Source organism: Desmodus rotundus, chromosome 8, assembly GCF_022682495.2.
Source record: "Desmodus rotundus isolate HL8 chromosome 8, HLdesRot8A.1, whole genome shotgun sequence".
Classification (NCBI taxonomy): domain Eukaryota; kingdom Metazoa; phylum Chordata; class Mammalia; order Chiroptera; family Phyllostomidae; genus Desmodus; species Desmodus rotundus.
In genome coordinates this window covers 43,560,920-43,582,728 of record NC_071394.1, presented here as the reverse complement: position 1 = coordinate 43,582,728, position 21,809 = coordinate 43,560,920, and the positions used below count along the sequence as shown (strand labels likewise).

Below are 21,809 nucleotides of genomic sequence, written 5' to 3'. Positions count from 1 at the left end.
CTATTTCTTAATAATCAAGAGAAAAGGCCTTTATGTTACTTCATGCTTCCCAGATTCATGCCCCTAGGATTGGAGTAATGTGCCAGGGTAGTAGAACTCTAGAATACCATGAACATGGAGTGGCCTCAGGTGTAGGTGGTTGAAAGCATAATGTTTATATTAAAACACATGATGTGTAATGGAACATAAGATAAAATCCACATATTTCATAAAGATGCAACATTGGCCCTCCAAGACCTATGTAGGTTCCAGAAGCACTTTTGGGCTCCTTGTGGTAGAAATTCATTACCACACTTCCGTAGAAAAATGGGAGGACTTTGTTATGAGGATATTTGAAGATTGTGAGATACCTTCAAACCTGATGATAGACATTTCTGAATGTGTTTGGACACTTGAATAGGCTTCCCAAATTTACTGATAATATTATGTATATTTATCACTGAACATGAAATTTCAGAAAGAGATTACTAGCAATTTTGAAAGGTAACTCAGCATGTGTACTTCTAAGACTGGACACAAAGCATTAATATTGATTGTTAATGACTGGGCTTAGTTAAAAAAAAGAATTTTCAGATAGCAACAGTCTAGTGTGCTTTAAGAAGCTAAATTTTTATATAACTCAACCTTTTGGCTGGAGCATAAAACCTAGATGCTTATCATTGATCTATAATTTGAAAAGTCATCAAAAAACAGATACATACCCAATCATTCACTTTATCATCATGTAATTCCCCCTAGGAGTCTTTGCTGGTACGTTCCTATTAGGGTAGAACATTAGCCCACTTACTGTAAACAACTTGAATTTCACCCAGCTTCTCCCAACCCATTCTCTGTAACCACAACAACTACCTTCCTACAACACCGGCCTGATGCTTTCATTCCGCTTGTTCCTGAACTGTTCCTGGTTCTCTCCTGTTCCTAGTCCAGTGAGCCCCTCTTCCTTCATTTTGTCCCATTTCTCACGACAGATAGCTCAGTCTCAGCCCAGACACATCAGATTTCTGCTCAGATAGCTCTTGATGTCTCACCTCCACACTTTTCCTCGGTTTGTCTTTTGCAGTCTCTTACTTAGAGAGAAACTTTTTATTCGTGAATAATTAGTGTTCATATGTCTCTCAGATATCAAATTTTGTCGCCCAATGTGTTTCTATTTTGCCCTGACTCTGAGAAAGAGAGGGCCAAAGGTAATGTTAAACTATAGTGATAATACCTAAGCTAAGAAATGTGCATCGCTGTTTCCTGGCTATAACATTCTGTGTTAATACTAATAATATTAGTCTTGTGTTGCTTCTCACTTTAAGTTTCCTCAAGTGATTTTGAAAAGAAGTAGAAAGTCTAAAAGATAATTTAAAAACCAGAACTTTCCCCATAACTGTTGCCTATGTTTTAAGGCTAACTGAAGTGCCGTTTCCTCCAGGAAGCAACTCGGGATTTCCTCATTCAATTCATTACTTCTCCTGTTCCCCAAAGCACGCTGACCATAGACTTCATATCGCATCAGTTATACTACAGCTGTGTTATGGTGATTTGTATTCCTCTCTTGATTAGCCATGTGGATGCAGGGTCCACAGTTTACTCATCTCTGTGCCTCTCCAGGCACCCCTCCCCCTTTAACACTTAGCATAGGGCTTTGCACACAGTTGGTGTTCAGTAAATGCTTTTCAATTTCTAAAGATGAATTAAATGTGCCTTATTAACAAAGCCCAAAGCCCCTTTAGAAGTGCATGCCAAATAAAAAAACCCTATTTCTAAGCTAAAATATTCTCATTTCATCCCTGTGCAAATATTTGTATGGGGACTGCATTAGAGCTACCTGAAAATAAGAAGTTATAATGGAAACAGTGACACAGCCTTAAGTGAAGCAACCGAAATAGGAACTACTTTAATACTTTTACTGAAATGTTCTCTGCTTGATAAAGTTCATTACCAGAATATCATCTTTAAAAGTGAAATGCATTCAGCTGAGCAGGTTTTTTCATTTTGTAAATAGATTTTTCCTTGCCTGAGCTCTCAGTATAAAGTACAAAATAGTCTTCCATAACGTTAGAAAAATGTCACCTCATACATAAAGTTAAATTTTTAAAATAAAATAGATTTTTCTTCTTTAGCATTTTAAAGGTACAGTAGCACCTTCATATAGCAATCACCCTGAACTGCATACTATATTAAGGGCTGAATCATCAGCCTGCAATTTGATATGTTCCAAAATGTGTTGAGATAACATATTAGAGCCTAGAACAAAGTCACGTCCCGTGGGATATCCTCAGGCTATAAAGTCACCATCTTTTCAACATCATCCTACTCATTACTATGGTTATATTTAAAATGACCCTGGCACTAATCTTTTTCTCACCTATTCAAAATGACCCCAGAAAATAGATATATGCTAAATTCACTACCCAAGTTTCAAATTTTCACACCGTATCAAATGAAAAATTATGCATAGCATATTCATCATGTTTTTTTTCTTTTCCATTAATAAGTTCCTGACCAGCTTGGGGGTTATTGCAGCCCAAGTTACCTAACAGAGTAAGTTTGCCCCACTCTGAAAATCTCACATGGATTGGGTTTGGATATCTCAATAAGGTAAATGGTGTATCACCACCATTGCTTCTTGGCAAAGAAGTGATAGCAGAAATTGATCTCTGACCTCTAAGTTTTCAGCAGAGGAGTTATTTTTCCAAGAAAGGAACATTCATATATTTAGTAATGTCATTTTACAACAAACACTGTATTTTAACCAAAATTCAGATATAATTTTTAACCAAAATTTAGAGACCATTTTGTGAACCTGCCACCTCTCAGAAATATATCCTTTCTTCTCCATCCACACCCCCCCAGACCTTTTCTAAAGATTTCAAGTTATAGAAAGGCAATTGACATCAGTACATTTTTCCGCTAGCTCACATTTTTTTTCTTTCTTTTCAAAGTCCTCTTTAGAGGGGGGGGAAGAAAGAAAGAAAGACAAACACTCTTCATATAACAAGTGCCATAAGAAAAATATGTTCTGGCAGACTTTTCCCAACTGGTAACTGAAAAGAATTTACATCATCCAAGTATAAGCGCAAAGAGTTAAAGAAAGAAATCTCAAAATGGATTTTTGTACCACTTTCAAACTCCGAGACTAAGGGAACACAAGTGTTTCACTCCAGAAATGAATAACGAGTGACTTCAGTACACACACACCTTTCTCTTTTTGGAAAAATTGCACATAGAAGCGCATTTTTTGGCACGGCTGACCAGTAGAGATATGGAGCTAAGCAGAGTCATGAATTCACTCACTCTGATATGCACACATGATACGCAATTAAAATCTCCATTCACATTCCTGCCGGGTTGTCAATCATGAGGAAAGCCTTTTTGACAACATTCAGCCAAGCGTACCAACTAACCGCTCAACAGGAACTTAAACAGTAACAGCTTTTGTTTCTAGCAAGAATAATTTTTTTTTTTACCAAGATTAGGTTCAGTTTCTAAGAAATCATTATGCTCTGAATTTTAGGGCCTTTCATTAAAAATGAAAATGTGTCAGAAAGATTTTGTATGGCAATCCGTGTGATGTAATATCTAGAAAATATGAGATATATAAAAAAATCCTAGCCTTCTCAACTGGGGGAATCTTTTTAACTTTTCCCGTTGAGAACAATGAACAATGATCTTATAAAGCAGTTCACTGGGCAGAAATGTGATGTTTCTAATTCATTCTGAAGTTTTTCACTAGGATTATAAAACTTTTAAAATGGGTCAGACTCTAATCTCAGTTGAAAAGTGACTGACCAGTTTATAAAGCAATGGGAAAGTGACTTTTTTTAATCATAAGAAGAATATTTACAATATATAGTCGATGTATTATAGAATTGTACACCTGAAAACTATATAATTTTATTAACCAATTTCACCTCAATAAAGTCAATAAAAAAGTATAAAGAAGAAAAAAAGAATATTTAGCATGTCAGAAATACTGCATATATCAAGCCTTCCAATTTATGGAGCTCTATAGAAAATATTATGCACATAAATTCTTTCCAGATGAACCCAGAAGGCTTGGTAACTTAGAAGGCTCTGCTCATAACTTAGTTTCTGTTGAACATCTAATCAAAGACTGTGCCCTTCATAATAGCACATTAGTGTGCTTTAAAGTCATAAATCCATAAAAACAGGGCGCAGTAAAATTGAATATAGGATGCTTGTTAATCTGCTGCTGTGTCTGTTTTGAGCAACTAACCTTGGATTACAAATTTGAAACAAGTTAATACTATCAGATATTGAAATATTCGTCTTCTTCCTTATCGTGCTCTGTAACTGAGAGAGCAGATGCATCCTGACCATTAGCAGTCATGACAAATTGCCTTGCTAATGAACGTTACACACTGAAAGTGCCATAACTGATTAAACTACAATTTCCCACTACCAGATAGAGAGAGAGCTGGGGACTCCAGCAGTGGGCAACTCTGATATTCTGCCAACAGGCCTTCAGGGCACAGTGTGATATTTAGAAAAACACTCTAAATTCCATATGAACATCTTCTAAAAGCCTATTGTATACAACAGGTTTTTAAAGGACATTAGATAAAACAGCTTAGGTTGTAGCTGATGAGCCATGAAAAATGAATGTATTTTAACTATTTGGTATCCTTGCAAGTAGGGGTGGAAGAATATTCTGTGTGGGTTTCTCTCTTTCTCTTCTTCCTTTTCCCCACCCCCAAGACATTGTGTGTGCTTTGCATTTCACATAAAATCTTTCTTTTGTCAGTTCCTTTGTTGGTGCAAAATTGGCAGCAGTTCAAATTCAAAGTACTCCTATTCATTTACTGACCAATGTCATGCTAGTTCACATCAGCCAGGAGCTAAGCTCTGAAAAACATAAAAGACTTGCTTCACCACTGACGAATAATGTGTACATTTTTACAGAGCTTAAACCTTAATGCTTTCCCTGAAACTAACAATACAGTATATCTTATCATTCCTTTTTCACAAGCAGGCAGCTGCTGAAACGCTTGCCACTTCAAAATATCAATTGCTTGCCAGAGTTTTCCTCAACACACCCTGTCAAACTCATGTATATTGTGCAATGAAAATGGTGCAGGGCTGAAAGCTAGAAATTGTGTCAAATTCTGCTGTACGGGTATGATGTGCAAAGAACAATGTATGACAACCGTAGAGACTACAAACAATGGCACTGGAGCCAGGGACTTCATAGATCACAACTGCGCCTGTACATATTTTATTGTAGGCATTATATATTTAAAGCATGACAAATGTACCATTGTATGTTATGTGCAGCACAAATAGAAGCTCCGCCCACTGGTTTGCCTTTTGCATTTCTACTGATGATGGAAACAGTTGAGTTTCCTTTCTTTCCCTTCTCTTAAAGCATGTAAGGTTCTTAAATCATAAGGAAGAAGACACACACACACAGGGTTATCAAAATAAGTCACAGAAAATAGGAGACAATAACACAAGATGAGAAAATGAGGCCTTGTTCACTTAACATTTTGGCTTCTCTCTGAGCACACAAAAGCAAGAATTACCTGAAACACTAAGCAAGGGTGTCAGGAGAACTACACTACCACGATGCCTATACATTGTTGTCCACTTACTTTTAAGGCAGGTAAGTGCTGGCATATTGATTTGCACAATTTTGTGGCAAAATGGAAATCCCACATGAATATGTTCTTTGTGTGCAGAAACTATGGCTTAAAGGAGCTTTTGCTATTATTGCTTTCCCATGCCTAAAGAACAATTAAGCAAACAATATTTCACTACTGTATCAGGTTTATAAACTAACACCAAGTCCTGTCTGTTTGGATTTTAAATATCCCTTCTCATTTCCCAATTTGTTCTGTTTCCTTTGAATGATTCTGGTTATCGAAAAGTTGTGTTTCTTCCAAACATCTCCTCAAATAACATGTGAAATCTGAAAACATTCTCAGTTTGGAATACATCTACTCAATTATAAAGGGGTTTCTGGCTATCACAACCCTACACTGATTTAGTCAATGAGTGTGGAAATAGAAACGTGTGCATGGGAGAAAATTAGTTTAAATATATATTCCTCTCCTCTATGACCTAGCTTAGGTAACAAAATCTTTATCACACAAGCAGCTTGGAGTGGCAGTAACTGACTCTGAGGCTAAGGGAAATGAACAGATATGCATTGAACGTGTGACCAAATATTTTGGAAAGAACATAGGTGGTGCAGGTTCCGAGGGGGGCTGACCTTCGGTGTGTTTGTTTATTAGCGGGACAAGGATGCAAGATTAACACACAGCAGCTGCACCTGAACGGCTGCCATGACTACAGGGTGGGGAAAAGTAGGTTCACAGTTGTCAGTAGGCAAAACACAGTGTGTCCTTGGATTATTATTGATTAATTCTTGTACTATTTTCCCTGTGAACAACTAGAACTGTAAACCTACTTTTGCCCAACCCTGTATAATAGCCTTTTATAGCCATCAAGGGAGTGAGGGAGGAGGTCTTTATTAACCATTAGATGAGATTAGAACATTATGTGAACTTTAGTAGGCAAATTATCTCTTATTGAAATATAATGTTGGTTATAACTAATTGTAAACACGATTTTTAAAACTTCCCAGTGAACAACCCGGTGTTTTACTACCATTCAGCTCATTATTGTCTGGTAATCGACGAAAACATGTTCTGTGGTGGGTCATACTCACAGGAGCTGAATTTTAAAGGCAGACTCTATCACTGAAGGCTGACTTTAAAATTGTTTGGCATTACAAGTTCAGGGATATTAGCATACATGCAAACTTTTTCTAATTAAATAAAACTGTTCATGAACTAGAAAAGCTGCTTTGGAATTGTTCTTCCTCTTTATTTCCTAAGCGGTTCTTAAAAGATTAGTTTTGCAGTAAATTTTTGAGAGTTACCTTGAAAAATAACAGCATAATTTATTTCAAAAAAAGCTTAATTTGGGGAGAGAAAAGATTATCCCATTAGCCTTAGTAACTGAACACAGCACAGAGAGTCCATTATGAAGAGTCTTTTATGCCCTGGCAGAAAGTCATTAACATAAAATAAATCATTAGCTTTGATATTAAGCTTCTACTATCTGCAGGTTTCTATGATTAATGTTCATGACTGCATCTGTCAAACAATAAAATATACTTTTTTTGTTGAAAGGTTATCCTGCCTCTTTATTATTAACATTTCTCTTTGTACAATTGTTAGTGGCATTTTTTAGGCTCAGGAATATTGGCACAGAAAAGAACTGGGTTTTACAATGGTACAAAGATGCCAATGCATATCACACTTTACCCATCATTTTTTTAAATTAGCCATTTAATTGAGTTAAAAGACTTAAGGAAATCAGGTGGTACACAGATATGCTTTCAGTGTAATTGGACTATCTTTCAGACCCAGTTGGCTCATTTGTTAATTAATCTTGCACGTTGTGTGTCACATCTCTGACCCCTATGTCAGAGGAAGGGACAGAGGGGCAAGTGTGCTTCCCTGAGGTCAGGAACTACAAGGGGGCATTTCCCTCTGTAGCAGTTATTTTCAACTTTCACGGTACCTTCTTCCAGTGCAAAACAGGCAACAGCTCCCAGCAGCAGCATCTCTCATTAGGTGCACTGGCTCTCAACATAGAGAGAGAAAAACAGACCCCCTAAGGGGGGCGTTTATCGATATCTGGGGGAGGGAGATTACAGACTGTACCCACACACACCCCTTTTTCCCAAGTTCACCTCTGACCTTCTAGAAAGGTTATCCCTTGCTGAAAGAATCACTAGTCTACATCTTCGGAAAACACATTTATTCTACTAGGGTGGCAAAAATAGAAGAAATGAGCTGAGAATATAGTATTTTTCTAAGGTCTACCATTATTTGAATTTTTGAATGTCTTTCACCACAGAGTTTCAACATAACCTACCTCTGTCAACTCCTTAATTCTCATAAGGCTTCTTGATTCACATATAAATAATTTTCTCTAGTGGGCAGGATGGGACACAGATGGATTAAGCTTTTAGGGTCAGAACTTTTACCAGACATACAACAAAGGCTTCTACAGAAGGGGAGGGAATCATATCTTTTCACAGGTCTATTTATGTTGCCTTGGGAGTAAGTCAACACAGCTCTAACAGCCCTGAGTTTTTACCTCAAATCTTCAACAAAAAGAAGTCCTTTCTTAAGAAAGGCCTATGGTTTTCCTCAGAAAGATCTAGCTCTTTAGTCTTCTTTACTAGGTAATAATATGCCCGATTAAAGCCCCACTATGGTGAACAGCATCTTCGCCTGTGAAGCATGGCTAAATTTCTCAAAATGAGTGCTAATGAGGCATTCCTACTAGCCAATTCCCACCATGACTTCCTTTATTATTCTTGTACACATTGATAGGTTCTGCATTTATGGTCAATTCTCATGTATTTATGGCTAGAAATATATCCGGGACCATGAGAAACACATCAAAACACACACTTACACATACACACACACACACACACACCCTATTTCTCTGGCTAGGTTACTCCCAGATAGGATCTTAAAGACTTAATCTAAAGGCATTTTATGCAGAAGCCGACATTGCCAGTACTGTGGGTCAGATACGTATATATTATGAGTCTACATAGTATCTCAATATACTTCATATTTTCTTGGCCACTAGTAAACCTTCTTATCAACCAACCATAGCCTTAGTTTAATTAGGCATCCTTTCAAGACAGTTTCATAAAAACATACCATTCAGGAATGAGAAACAACAAATACTTGGCTAAAGCAGAACCACTTAAAAATCCAAAGCGAAAAATGGACTAACAGAAAAGCATTATTAGTGACATTGTTTTCATGATTTTACTATTATAAATATATGTCAGTGATAATTTTTCATGAGTAAAATGGAAATCTAAAGATAGTTTTCAAAAGTGGACTTTAAAATTTGTAACCAAGGAAGGCAAACTTGCTTGAAGAGGCCTGGGAGAACATTGGTATGTCCTGGCATGAAAGAGCAGGGGGTTCTTTCTGGCGTTATCCTTCCTCTGGTCTTTTCTGTTGTACCACCGACATCCAAGTACGGAGCAATATAACGTTCCCATTTTCAAAGTAAAGCTACAGGGACAAACACGTTCTAACCAGGAAAAACTCATTCAGGTTAATGGGAATGCCATGTCTCAAAGTATTATGGAGGAACTGCTATAATTAACAGCCTGTTGTACTTCCATTATTAACCACATTTCTAAGCAGCTCACAACTCAACTGTTTGTAATAAGAAATGGCTCTTCAGGATGAAACTTGGCATGTATGGCTTAAAACAAACAAACAAAATGCTAAATTCATTAGGGCAGATGTTCGCTGCATCATCTTGGCATTGCAGTTTTCCTACCGGGCAGTCCATGTGATACAATTCACTGTGTACTGCTGGTCCTATCAACCAGCAGAGACCACAGATATCTGACTCCGAAAAGTACACCTTCAAAGAAAAAGATCCAGTGAAAATGGATCAATAACACCAAAGGGGAAGTGCATGAGAGGAAAGAAATTATCTTTAAAGTCGGTAAAAGTAAATATTCCCACATTGAAATTTTGCTTGAATTCAATTGAAATAAGGCGGACTTCAAACATCCAGATAGAATGCTTCTTGCAGGCAAGACCGATAGTTCTTCTACACAGAAGAACATGGAAGCTTCTTGTAAGCAAGAAATATAGTTACGACTCTTGTGGCTACAGTATTTAGTAAGTATGGCTTATTACAATCTTGTTTTCTCCTTAAGGTACACATTTTGGATCCTTGGATTTGACTGTATACAATATAAGTTTTATCTTAGACAATAACATTTTAAAATGTAATTGATAACATTTAATCAAGTCATGATAATTATATTTCATTTTTATTGGGACATAAGATAAATATCCTACTTTATGTCTTCCAGAACCCTTGAATTCACATTCAGAGAGCTAAAATGTAGGCTAATCTGTATCTAAATTTCATCAGTTAAATAAGTTCTGCGTGTCCACTATTCCCATTTTAGTTGTCTCCGCATATTCTGATGAGAACACGGAAGTAGGCCAACCCTTACTAATGGTTGCTGTAATTGTAACTCACCTAACTTACTGCATGCCAGCTAAACATAAGGTGATCCCAGTCTCACTTCCATACCATTTTAGTGTCTAAATAAAGATTTCTCACTGAGAAGGGATGTTCAAGGAACTGTTTCCAAGTTCTCCCTACACTGTGTATAAAATGTGGGCAAATTGTAAGAGATTAGAAATACCCGCCATAGTTATTTTTCCCCGCAGCATCATATCTGTTTTCTTGGTCTGTTACTGTATGACCCTAGGTCACTCACTCAGATGGGGGAACTGGGGACAAGGAGAACAGCTTAATTCAGGATGTTGAAAGGTGGATATGGGCCTGAGAACTGGCAGATCCCACTTGTGTTAACCAAAACTAAGGTCAGGTACAGGAGGAAGAATGGAGTTGTCCACGTGGTCATGGTAACAATTGATGAGCAGAAAAGGGAGTATGGCAGCCAAGATAAACACAAGGGGAGTCAAGGACCTGAGGACAGGGAGGAAGTTCAGAGTAGAGAGCACAAATGAAGATTGTGGAGGAGAACAGCAGGGGGGTGCATTGTTCCAGGGATGGGGGTGTTTGGGCAAGAGAAAAGGAGAGAGGGCCAGAGGCACTGTGGACAGGCCCGCTGCTGAGAGCAGGCATCAGTCAGGACAGGAAGGCTCACCAGTAGTTGGAAAATATCCCCAAGGTCTTTTCAGCTTTCTAGTATCCTAACCAAATGTTGGAAAGCACTAGAAAAAAAATCTTTTTCACAGCTAAATACAGTGCCCCACTCCAGTTCTCTAAGTTATCCCTTTCTTGAATTGAGCCCATTTCAAAAAAAAAAAAAGTATGATGACAAGAAATAGTCCCACACACCAAAACCAAAATTTGATACTCGGTTTTGGTTCCCAAACAGGCACTGTTAAACTTGGAACTTTCCCTTCTTCTTCTTCTAGTTTCAAGTGCCTTACTTCTTTCCTCTGTTCTTAAGTCCTTTTGCAATCACATTATTTTAAAAATTCTATACTAAGCAGTCAATTAAATAATATTTAAATATCAATTTAGTTTTTCTAGCTAAGCAAAGTATCAATATGCTCCTTAATATTATCATTCAGTAACTTTTAAAACATATAATAAACTGAAAGAATATGAAATCATGTTAAATAACATTAGATCTCCCCAAAGCTCATCATTCTCACTTTTCCATAATTACTTATAACTGAAATTTGTGACACTAAATATATACCACAAAGCCAAGATAGCTAGCTACATTTGAGGTTTTTGCATGATATCTGATTCAGAGGCCAGAACCCTATGATTGCTTAGTTTATGCTCTTTCTTGCCTATAAATTCACTTAAAACATATTTAAAGACCTAAAAACTTATGAAAGATGCCAGCTAATAGAACTCCCAAGGGAGTTTTAATTATACTAATGATGTCCAAAGTATCAACTACGAATTTCCTAAAGTCCTAGAAGTTGTGAAGGTGGATAGGAAACTAATCAAGCATGATGCACTAAATTGCTTATAACCCTCCCCTTCTTTCTCCTCCTCCCATTCTTGTCCATTTTCTTACATTTACTAATTAAACTAGAAATAATGACTCCATCCTAATGTGCTTATAAACCCTGTCTTTTATATATGATGAGTTTTGCCATATGAAAGTACATTACATAATACTCTAAATGGAAAAATAAGCTCAAAGGAGATTTTGCAGAGAGGGTAATGAATCTTGTTTTTCTCAAAAGTTATCAGATGTCTAATGTTAGCCCTGACATTTTAATGCAGAGTTCATCACAAATAAGTCCTTCCTCCGATGTTTATATGAAAAGATTACACACAGCCCCTCCTCATTTCAACGACGAAAGCCCAATATACCAAATGCCCATTATTCTTTATATATAGCTAGTCTTAAGCGTGGGTTTGTGTTTTGGACCTCCCTGCGTCTAAATCAACCAAAGACAGATTCAGGACCTGATTCTACAAAAGCAACCACTGAGAACAGTAAAGACCATTATTTCCTCTCCCACTGCTGGCAGAGGTCAGCATCCCTGTCATTAGCCATGTCATAACATAATTGTATTACTACTCCTTATGTGGGCAGATGCTGAGCAATAACTGAACACATCGCATCATTGTAAAAATGAAAAAGTGCCATTTCTTTGTCCCAATTTAGCATAAAATCAGTGAAAACAATCTTCAGAAATGACACTGCACTAAGAAACTGAAAGGAACTGTTATTACTCCGTAGGTATATATTTAAACTGATGCTCTGACATCCTCAACTAGAACAAAAAATGGGGCTGTTATTTTACTACTGAACTCCCATTGTGAGCTCCTATAATACAGTTTCTTTTTGTAACATTCAGTTCAATTAAGGGATACAATGTTACTTAAAATGGTCTTAATCAGATGAAACACCACTGTGGTACCCACTTCTCAATGTGTGACATTAACATGCTTTAAGTTGCAAGAGGTAAAGACTGTGACTTCCAGCCTACATGCTTCTGTCCAGTCTGTGAGCTGCACTGCATTTCAAAGGCTGACCTATATACAGCAACATGCCATCCGTTCTGGCTGTTTGTATAAGAGATTCCTCACACAGTTGCCATAACTAACATCATTCACATTGTTCTCACTTTTCTCCTGCAATGGGCTATGTGAAAATGGAGGTCAGTTTTGCACAGTAATGTGCAATACTAGTTAAACTGTTTCCACAAAATTCCTCCTACAGAGTTCATTAACTGAAAAATGTAAGTGGTATTTTGGCAATCTATAGAGCAGCAGTGCTAGAAAGTGTTAGCAAAGTAAAACCATCACATTTGAGTTTAGAAAAGCTTCAGGAAGAGGATATTCATTTTTTCTATTAGGGTCTCTTCTGACATTGAAAAAATGGGACTGGAGAAACTTCAGCTACAACTGCCTGATACTGAAGCACACAGAGATACTAGTTCTGCTGGGATTTAGGTACCAACTTTACGTGTTGACAGATTTAAAATAAAGATAATTAGTAATTTATGATCTTATCACCCTATTAAAAACAAATAACCTGACAAAGTGACTGCTTCTTGTAATGAGCTACGTATTCATTGCACATCTGAAAGAGACCAGGTTTACATTGCAGTCTTGTCTCTTTTAAGGAAGTCTGTTGCAACTTGTTTTTACTAAACGTAGAGACAGATTTCTTATTTCATCTCATCCAAACTTCTGCCCATCCCTCACATCCCTGCACATCCATTGAGTCACTGCACAGATGAAGCTAGCTGACTACATTTGAAGCAATTAAAAATGGGGAGCTGGATAGAAATTTTGTACCAATGGTAATCACGGTGGAGTAGGAAATACTAGCACCTGCGCTTTCTGGGGCCTAGAAAACCTATTCTGGACATTGAATACAATCTGGCTCAGGGCTGCTGCCCAGAGAAGGGCAGGGAAAACGTCCTGCAGGAAACATTCCCATGAAGTCTCTTCCCACTACGACAAGTACATCCTATGACTTTGCATCTTTAAAAATCCATTATTCCCCGGGTAAGTTAAATAGAAGACTTGCAAATAGTCTATAGAAAGGGTGGCTGATTTGCATTTAAAAAGAACAGTTTGCTCCTCATACACCAAGTGACTTAAAAGGAACTTCAGTGAGCTGGTAAAGAAATTCTGAAGACTTTCTAAATTAATTTATTCAATTCACAGCACAACTCACTAAAATTATTTGAAGCACTTAATTAGGAAATGATTTAATATATTGAAGTAATTCTTGATTTTCCAAAGCATTTAGTTTTTAAGTTAAATTTGACCCTACTACCTCAAGAATTACAACTGAAACTTGTATGCAAGTCATTACTCTCTTTTTGGAACCTAAAATCACTGATAAATTTAATAAGATGTGTCCAGTTTCACTGTCAAAATGGTTCTGGCCTTTTGGTTTGGTAACTACTGTGGAATACATCTTTATTATCCAAGATAGGGCAGTTACTTTATTATTTTTTTATTAGTCATAGTGCCGTAAGCAATGTAAAATGTTACAAACACAAAACGCTTGCTTATAAAGGCAAAACTGATTTTGGAATAAAAGAACTATGTTACCAGCTAATTATGAAACTTCAGCACACAAACTTCTTTTGCCAAAGTTACCCTTGCCTTCCAACTTGCCTCCAGCTAAAGGGCTCCCTATGTGATGAAAAGCTATTCTGCCTTGCCCGAGACCAGATTCCCCTTGTTTCAAACTTGCTGAAACAGTATCGGTACACAGCTCATCCCTGTTATTGGCACTCGCGGTGTACACAGCATTTAGGAGCTTCTCCACGGGGCGATATCTGTGGTTCACTTAACTCACAGCTGTGTGTATGTGTGTGTGTGTGTGTGTGTGTGCGCGCGCGCGCGCGCGCGTGTCCCGAATGACCAAGACTCGGGGCTACAGGTCGGTTGCGTGGTGGGGTACCCGGGGACTGAGTATGCAGCCTCTGTTCTGTATCACGTTAAAAAAAAAAAAAAAAAACTGTTTGATGATAATTTGCCACCGGGCAAATGTTAGGGAGTCCAAACGATTTATCCAGCGGAATTCACTGAGGGGCCAACAGGGAATTGCTTGCAGGGGCTTTGAGTATCAGGCAGGTTTTCCACCAAGCAGGAGCTGGGCATTTAAACCACTTGCCCGGCCTTTCAGAGAACCGGTTCTCGCCGACGTCCACCCGGTGGGACAGCTTAGACACGTCCAACAAGCCCAAGGCAGGGATGGCCTTGGCCCAACGCTGCGCTAAGAAGACCGGCCCCCATGCATCCTCCTTTTCGGGGATGAAAGTTCGAGAAGCCCCGAGATAACCCCATCCAGAAGCACCCCCTGACTGCTCTATCCTTGGGACGAGTGGAGCTCCGCAGTAGCTCCGGCGGGCGCCCCCACCCCAAGCCACCAGCTGGGTCAGCCTTGTCCTGGTGCCCCGCGGCCTTGGCGCCTGGGGTCAAGGGGCTCTGGGTGCAGCCCAGCCTGGGACCCCGCTCCAGCCCCGTGCCGAGTGCTGGAGTTTAGGACGTGAACTTGAAGCGCTCGTCCGGCTCCGAACAAACTTGCAATTTCCGCGCGCAGGCCCCCAACCAAATGGGAGCTGTCCCCCCACCCCACCCCGAAACCCGGCTCCCCCGCTGCGCCCAGGCCCGCAGACTGGAGTCCGAACACCGGGCTCGACCACCAGAACGGGTTTGCGAAAACAAAAGAGTTGTGGAGCAATTTTCCCCGCGGGGGGCGGAGGCGTCTCCCGGGTTCCCGCACCCCGACTCCCGGCTGCTCCCCTGGCAACTAATCCCGAGCAAGGAAGCGGTGCCACGAGCCCCCGCTGCCCGTGAGAGGGAGGGCGGTAAGGAGAAGGGAAACTGGAAAATAAACTGAATTCTCTCAGTCTCTGCCTTGGTTCCCGGACACCAGACACACCCCCAAAGTATACGGTGGTTTTCTTCTAATTTTTTTTAAACGCCCCCCGGCAAACCTAGGCAGGGATCCTTAGTCGCGAACAGCAGGAAGGAAAGAATCCGAGCAAATCGTGTCACTTTCCGCACAATCGCGGTGTTTGACAAACCCCCGGAGCCGCTCCACAATATTTACCACCCAAGCGCACGCAGGGCTGCAACGGGTTGGGAGCCGAGCGCTCCCGGGACTGGCCTCCGCCGACCCGCCGGGCCGCCGAGATGGCCCGGCCGCCGCCGCCCCCCTCCCGGGATCAAGCAGCGAGAACACGGTGGAAACAAAAGCAGAGCGTTCACCTTGTTGCAATAGTAGGGGTCCAGGCAGGGAGAAGGTCCCAGACAGGGAGCGTCGGGCGCAGCTGCTGGCTGAGCTGGAGGTGGATAAAATCTTACGTCCATTTCACTCTCACATCAAGCAACTCCTTTTCTTTTCCTCTTTCAAAAAAAGTGTGCAGCAAAACAAGCTTAGACGGAACAGAGAGAGGTGTCTGGACTCAGGAGTAAAAGAAACACCTTCCTTCCCTCACATCCGTTTGCGGTTTGTTTAAGAAGAAGAGGAAAAAAAAAAAAAAAGAAAGAAAAAAGAGGGGGGAAAAGCGCTCAACTCTCCCCCAAGCCGCGGCGCGCACCCGTCAGCGCCGAGAGCGCAGCCAGCTCCGCCGCCGCCTCCCGGCCCTGCCGCCACCGCCGCCGCTGCCGCCGGGCAGGTAACTTCATGCGCTCATTGTCCCCCCGCCCGCCCCCCCATCCCCGCCTCCCGCGCCCCTAGCCGCCGGGCACACGGGCTCGCGCTCGGGCTCTAGGTACTGGGCGTTTTATTGGAGTCTCTGAGTTGCTCTGCTTTTAGTTTATTTTTTCCACCTTGGAGGCCTGGGATGGCAGGGAGAAATAAGGGGGACAAGGCGTGAGGGGTGGTGAGCGCCCCGGGCCGTGCTGGTTAGGGCGCACCGCAGGACGCGGGCTGCTTGAGGCCCAAATGCTGCAGCTCCTGCCGGGAGCTGGAGGCGGGAGGAGCGGTGAAGCAGGAGGAAAGCGCGTCTGGGCCTGGGACGAGGCAGCGGGACCCCAGGGAGCCTCTGCTGCGCCCGAGCCGCGCTACTCCAGGCTGTGAGTGTTACACAAAGGGGTTGCGGAGCCCGAGCCCTCGGCGGCCGCGGGGCACCACGGGGAGCGCGCAGCAAGGGGGCGCTGCGACTCACCCTGCCCCGCAGCCCCGCCCCCGGGCCCGCCCTGGCCCCACCCCGCTCCCACTGCGCTCCGCACCAACGTCCCACTCCCTTTTCTGCGTCCCCTAACACCCAGTCCGCGGCGTTCCCTACCCAGTCTCCGTGTCCCCATTCCCACTCCCAGTTCCTGGGAAGGTGACTATCCCTCGCAGCGCTGTTCTTGGGGACAGGGAGCCCGCAGAGAGCGCAAACCCTCTGTGCTCTCTGAATGGACTGCTGTCCCAGTGAACTGATTGGACTTGAGGGTGTGGATGGTCTGTACAAGTCGCCCCCACTTCTGTTGCTCACTCCTGCCTCCAGCCCTCCCCTCCCAGTGATATGTGACCCACTGGAGGGTTGCGAGGGCTAAGGTTGCCTTAAGGACTCGAAGGATAAATGAGTGAACAATTATCAGCACCCACGATAAGGCTAGAGGGGAAACATGTGGGCTTGCTAGTTGCCCTTTACTGGCATCTTGTCTTTTAATAGTGGGAAGCCCAATAATGCTCTTAGAGGTGCACGAATGACCTCGAATCAGCCTCCCCATTTCTCTGGTTGGTAAGTCGGATGAGGAAATCACCAATCATGTTTTCCCACCTTACCTCTTAAACCCGGAAACTTACAACTTCGTGCCCCCAGGTGGTTGGAAAAGTTTAGCGTACCTTGGACGCTGTCCAGCAGATTTATCGCTGGGGCTCTGTCCTTGTTGGAAAGTCCAAGCAGGAGTGTGTAATATTTACCTTCTCAGGAGGAAGCAGCCCCACACACTAGGGCCTAAGGCCCTGCAAAAAAGCCTGGAAACACTTCATCTGTTCCAGTTGTTTCTGGCACCAGGAGGACACCAATAACATTTTGCCACCCTGCACAACCTTCTAGTGCACGTTGATTGCTAACTGCTCTGCAACTTTCCCACAGCTGTATTGCTTCCTCTGCATTTGAGAGCATCCGTCACAAGCCAGCAGATCAGGAAGGAAATCTATGAAGACAGTATAAGAAATGATCAAATTAACATGGTTGGACATCTATACATGGCTCCTATTGGTACCTTTTGTTAAGCATTGCTTTCTACTTCTTACATCATTTGTCTCTTAAGCCAGGATTTTCTTCCTTCCCTTCATCATTTTTATAAATAGCAAAAATCCAGCTTTCTCTCTGTCTCAAGATGGACAAAGTGAAACTTGGTGTAGGAAGAGAAAGCAATTAGGAAAAAGAATTCCTCTCCACTGGATGCAGAAGAAAGTCCATATTTACAGCTCCTTCACGGCACAAAAGAAAAGTAAGAAATAGAAATTATGTTTTTCCCCTTAATAAAGTTCTTGATAATAAAATTTAAATGGTTTGTAGTTTCAGTGTTCAAAATTTCAACTATAAATGCTAAAATGTGCCTATATGTATTTCCTTCCACAATTTAAAGAAAAACCCTTTTAGGGTAAAATTAAATATGTTTAAGATTAAATTTCTGTCATCAAGCCAGCATTTATTACCTATGTATTACATCATTTCAAAATTCATTTTTTAAAAACTCCCTTAGAATCTATAATTGCTTTTTGAAAAAAAAATTTATTGTTCTTCAATTACAGTTGTCCCCACTTTTCTCCCATTGTTCTACCCCCTGCCCACCTTCCTGATGAGTCCTGTGAACATCAGGAAGATGAAGTGGTTTGGGGGTGGGAGGGGAGCAATATCATTATCGACATCTCGACACCTGGGGGAAGATAATGACATCTCCACTTTGTTCCAAATCCTTCCACTTTTCTCTGTCTTAAGGAAAACCCAAATGCATGGGGCCTGTGTGTTCCTCAGGCTAACGGAGGGCCTGGTTTCTTCCCCGTGCAGTGCATAGAGTCAAAGTGATGTGTTTGTGCATGGAACGCTGTGATGGGTAGAAATGTAGCTGCTGATTTAAAAAGCTCTTAAATCTAACCACTCATACATGCAGAGTAGACCATGAAGGTCAATTCGGGTGGAGATGAAAATGGAGTTCATGATCTCTCATGTCTGTGTAATGAAGTGTCCATAAAACCCCCAAAAGTGCCAGGGGCAGCGAGCTTCCCGGCCGGCGAACACATGGAGGTGCTAGAATAATGGTGGTCGAGAGGGTATGGAAGCTCAGTGCCCCTTTCTATATATCGTGCCCTAAGCATCTCTTTTATATGGATGCTTATCTGTATCCTTTATCATACCCTTTTATAAAAAATTAATAAACAGTATATAAACTCTTTTCCTGAGTTCTGTGAACCATGCTAGCAAATTAATCAAACCCAAGGAGGGGTGTTGGGAAACCGATTTATAGCCAATCGGTCAGAAGCATAGGTCACAACCTAGACTTGGGATTGGTGTCTGAAGGGGGCCGGCAGTCTTGTGCAACTGATACTCTTTCCACGGAAATAGTGTCAAAATTGAGTTAAATTGTGAGACACCCAGCTGGTGTCACAGAACTGCTTGATGTGGAGAAAACTCCCACAGATCTGGTGTCAGAAGTTTTGTGAGTGTGCTAGCAGTGTGAGAACAAAGGAGGACTCGGATTTTCCCAACTCAGATGGAAATGTGAGCGTTAATAAAAACGAAAACAAAAGACAACTTTCACTCCAATCAGCCGTTCACAGAGAGTAGAACACAAAGGCCATCTCCGTGGAACCTGAAAACTACACTTTCATTGTAATGCTCCACCCAAGGCCTATCATGTGCTGAATGGATGTACTACCAAGAAAAACTTGGGGAAAGTTAATTAGCTAAACCTCTGAGTAAATCTTATTAACTTGGAAGATAAACTAGTAGTTTCTTGTCAATTTCTAGGACTTTCAGCTCTATATCATGCCTAACTTTACTCACTTATTTGCCCACCCTCTCATTCATTTGTACATTATTTAACAAAGACAGATGAGGAGAGCAAAGCGCTGAGCTATGTGTTATGTATATGCTGACATATAAAGACAGATTAAAACAGTTTGTGCTTTAGATGTGTTTATAGTCTTCCAGAGCAGTGTTCCCAACCTTGCCTGCTGGGTGGAGTCGCCATAGAAGATTTGGAACACACTCATTCCTGTGCTCTACCCCTGAGGTTCCGATTTAATTCCTTTACAGTTAGGGTCTGTGCACAGGGAATTTTCAAAGCTCTCCAGTGGTTTTAACTTTCAGGAAAGATTGTGTAACACTGGTCCAAAAAGAAAGATAAGATGGGCGCAAATGGAATACTAAAAGCAGGAAATTTTAGTAAATAAAATTTGCTGGCTGGATGGGTATTTTGTGTTGGCTTTCCCAAGGGGGCATCGAGGGTCACAACTCCCAGGACCCTGTCATCCGCCCCGTTACAGATTTCATGTGGCAATCTACCGAGTTACTCTGACCAAACGTACGTGAATTGTTCTACAGGTCCAGATTCGAATGTGGCCATCTGACTAGGAACTTTATAAGCTCTAATTAGCAGAAAGTGTGTGTCCTTGAACAAAATATCTCTTTACTAGTATTGATGTAATCATTCATGAGACGTCTATGTCCTTGACCTGCTCCTAATTTTTTTACATTTAATTTTACCGTCTCATTTGGTTTTACAAATTACACTGGAAACCCTAACCAGTAATTACAAACCACACTTAGCATTTGATTTTGCTCCCTCAATGTTACTTGTCTTCATTTTAATTATAGTTTCATAATTGTTGTGTTGTCAAATTTGCAATTGTTTTCATTGACCACATTTTATGTTTATTGACTCTTTGTACTACGTAGTAAGTCCTAAATCTTATGGTAATGCCTCCAAGTTCCATACAGAATGTGTTACTTCAGGGGAAATGTCCCCTAGACATTTAATCCTGCCATGATTTATGAGAGTCTTATAAAAATTATTTACCCAAAAAAAAAAGGCACTTCTTTAGGGACAGTTTTGGCTAGACTTTTGAGCTAGTTTTTCTTGAAGGGTAGAAGTCCTCTACATGTTGACTATGGAATTGTACATCTGACAGAGGGATTTATTTTGAAATGCCAAAATTAAAACTAAAGTCACAACATGCCATATTTTATAATTAAATTAATATTCAGTCATTTGCAGGCCTCCTCTTGAATATGAGCTTTCCAGTAATAGCTGATGCCTCAATCTCTCCTGTAGAATAAAGCCTAATTTTTAAAAAAATTCCATTCATTTGACACTTCATATGGGCCACCCTATATCACAAAGCATCTTCTTATTCATGTGTTTATAGGTTTGCTTTCCTGCATGATCATAGGGTGAAATAGCCATGTTTGGCCCTGACTGGTGTGGCTCAGTGGATTGAGTGCTGGCCTGCAAACCAAAGCGTCGCTGGTTCGATTCCAAGTCAGAGCACAGGCCTGAGTTGCGGGCCATGTCCCCAGTAGGGGGCGAACAAGAGGCAACCATGCATTGATGTTTCTCTCCCTCTCTTTCCCTCTGTCTAAAAATAAATAAATAAAAATATTTTTAAAAGTATAGCTATGTTTGTTTTCTTAGAACTTAACCAACACTGAGTCCTTCACATTCTAAAGGTTCGAAAAACATCATTAATGGTTTTGATGAGAAATGTTTAGCTTTTATTTCAATTTACCAGTTAGAATTTACTGTTATGAATTATGCAATATTTTTCTAAAGTTCTTTAAATGGAAAATAGAATGATATGCAATACGTAACATGATGCAATGGGAGAACACAGACCACTGAAGTTTATTTCCTGGGGAGACTGGGGAGAAATGACTAGATTGTAAGTCTCTCAACCGGAAAATAAAGGATTTCAGAATGATGAGGAAGGTTGGAAGGAAATGATATAGTGTCCACAGATACCTCACATGGTACTAAATGACTCATAAAATGCAGTATTTTTTACATAATATGGGAAGTGTGCTATGCCTGTTCATCTCGCCATGGAGTGTGGTACAGTACTTTGATCTTCAACAATCTCCAACATTTGTGGCATAATAGCGATAATAGGACTATTCAGTTATTTTACATGGCAATAATCCAGTCCTCTCTCATCAGGATAAACTGTGAGGACAAATCCTTTCAAAATCAGAATTAGTTCCTTGTGGAAGAGTGAGGCACAATTATCCCTTAAATAGGAGCAGCTGCAACATGGTATCGGCCTGGAGTGTAGCAGTGAAGTGTTTTTTTCCAATGCAATTAAATGG

At 40.8% G+C, this 21,809-nt stretch overlaps 1 protein-coding gene across 2 annotated transcripts in view; it reads right to left on the bottom strand.

Moving 5' to 3' along the window:
* Window positions 1–16,169, bottom strand: part of TOX (thymocyte selection associated high mobility group box) — a 304,021-nt gene extending 287,852 nt beyond the window's left edge. For both annotated transcript variants that reach the window (XM_024572271.3, XM_045181717.2), the window contains exon 1: window positions 15,769–16,169. In XM_024572271.3, the coding sequence (XP_024428039.2) occupies window positions 15,769–15,870 (102 nt within the window). In that variant the 5' untranslated portion in view covers window positions 15,871–16,169. The remainder of the gene's footprint in view (window positions 1–15,768) is intronic.
* Between the last annotated feature and the right edge of the window lie 5,640 nt (window positions 16,170–21,809).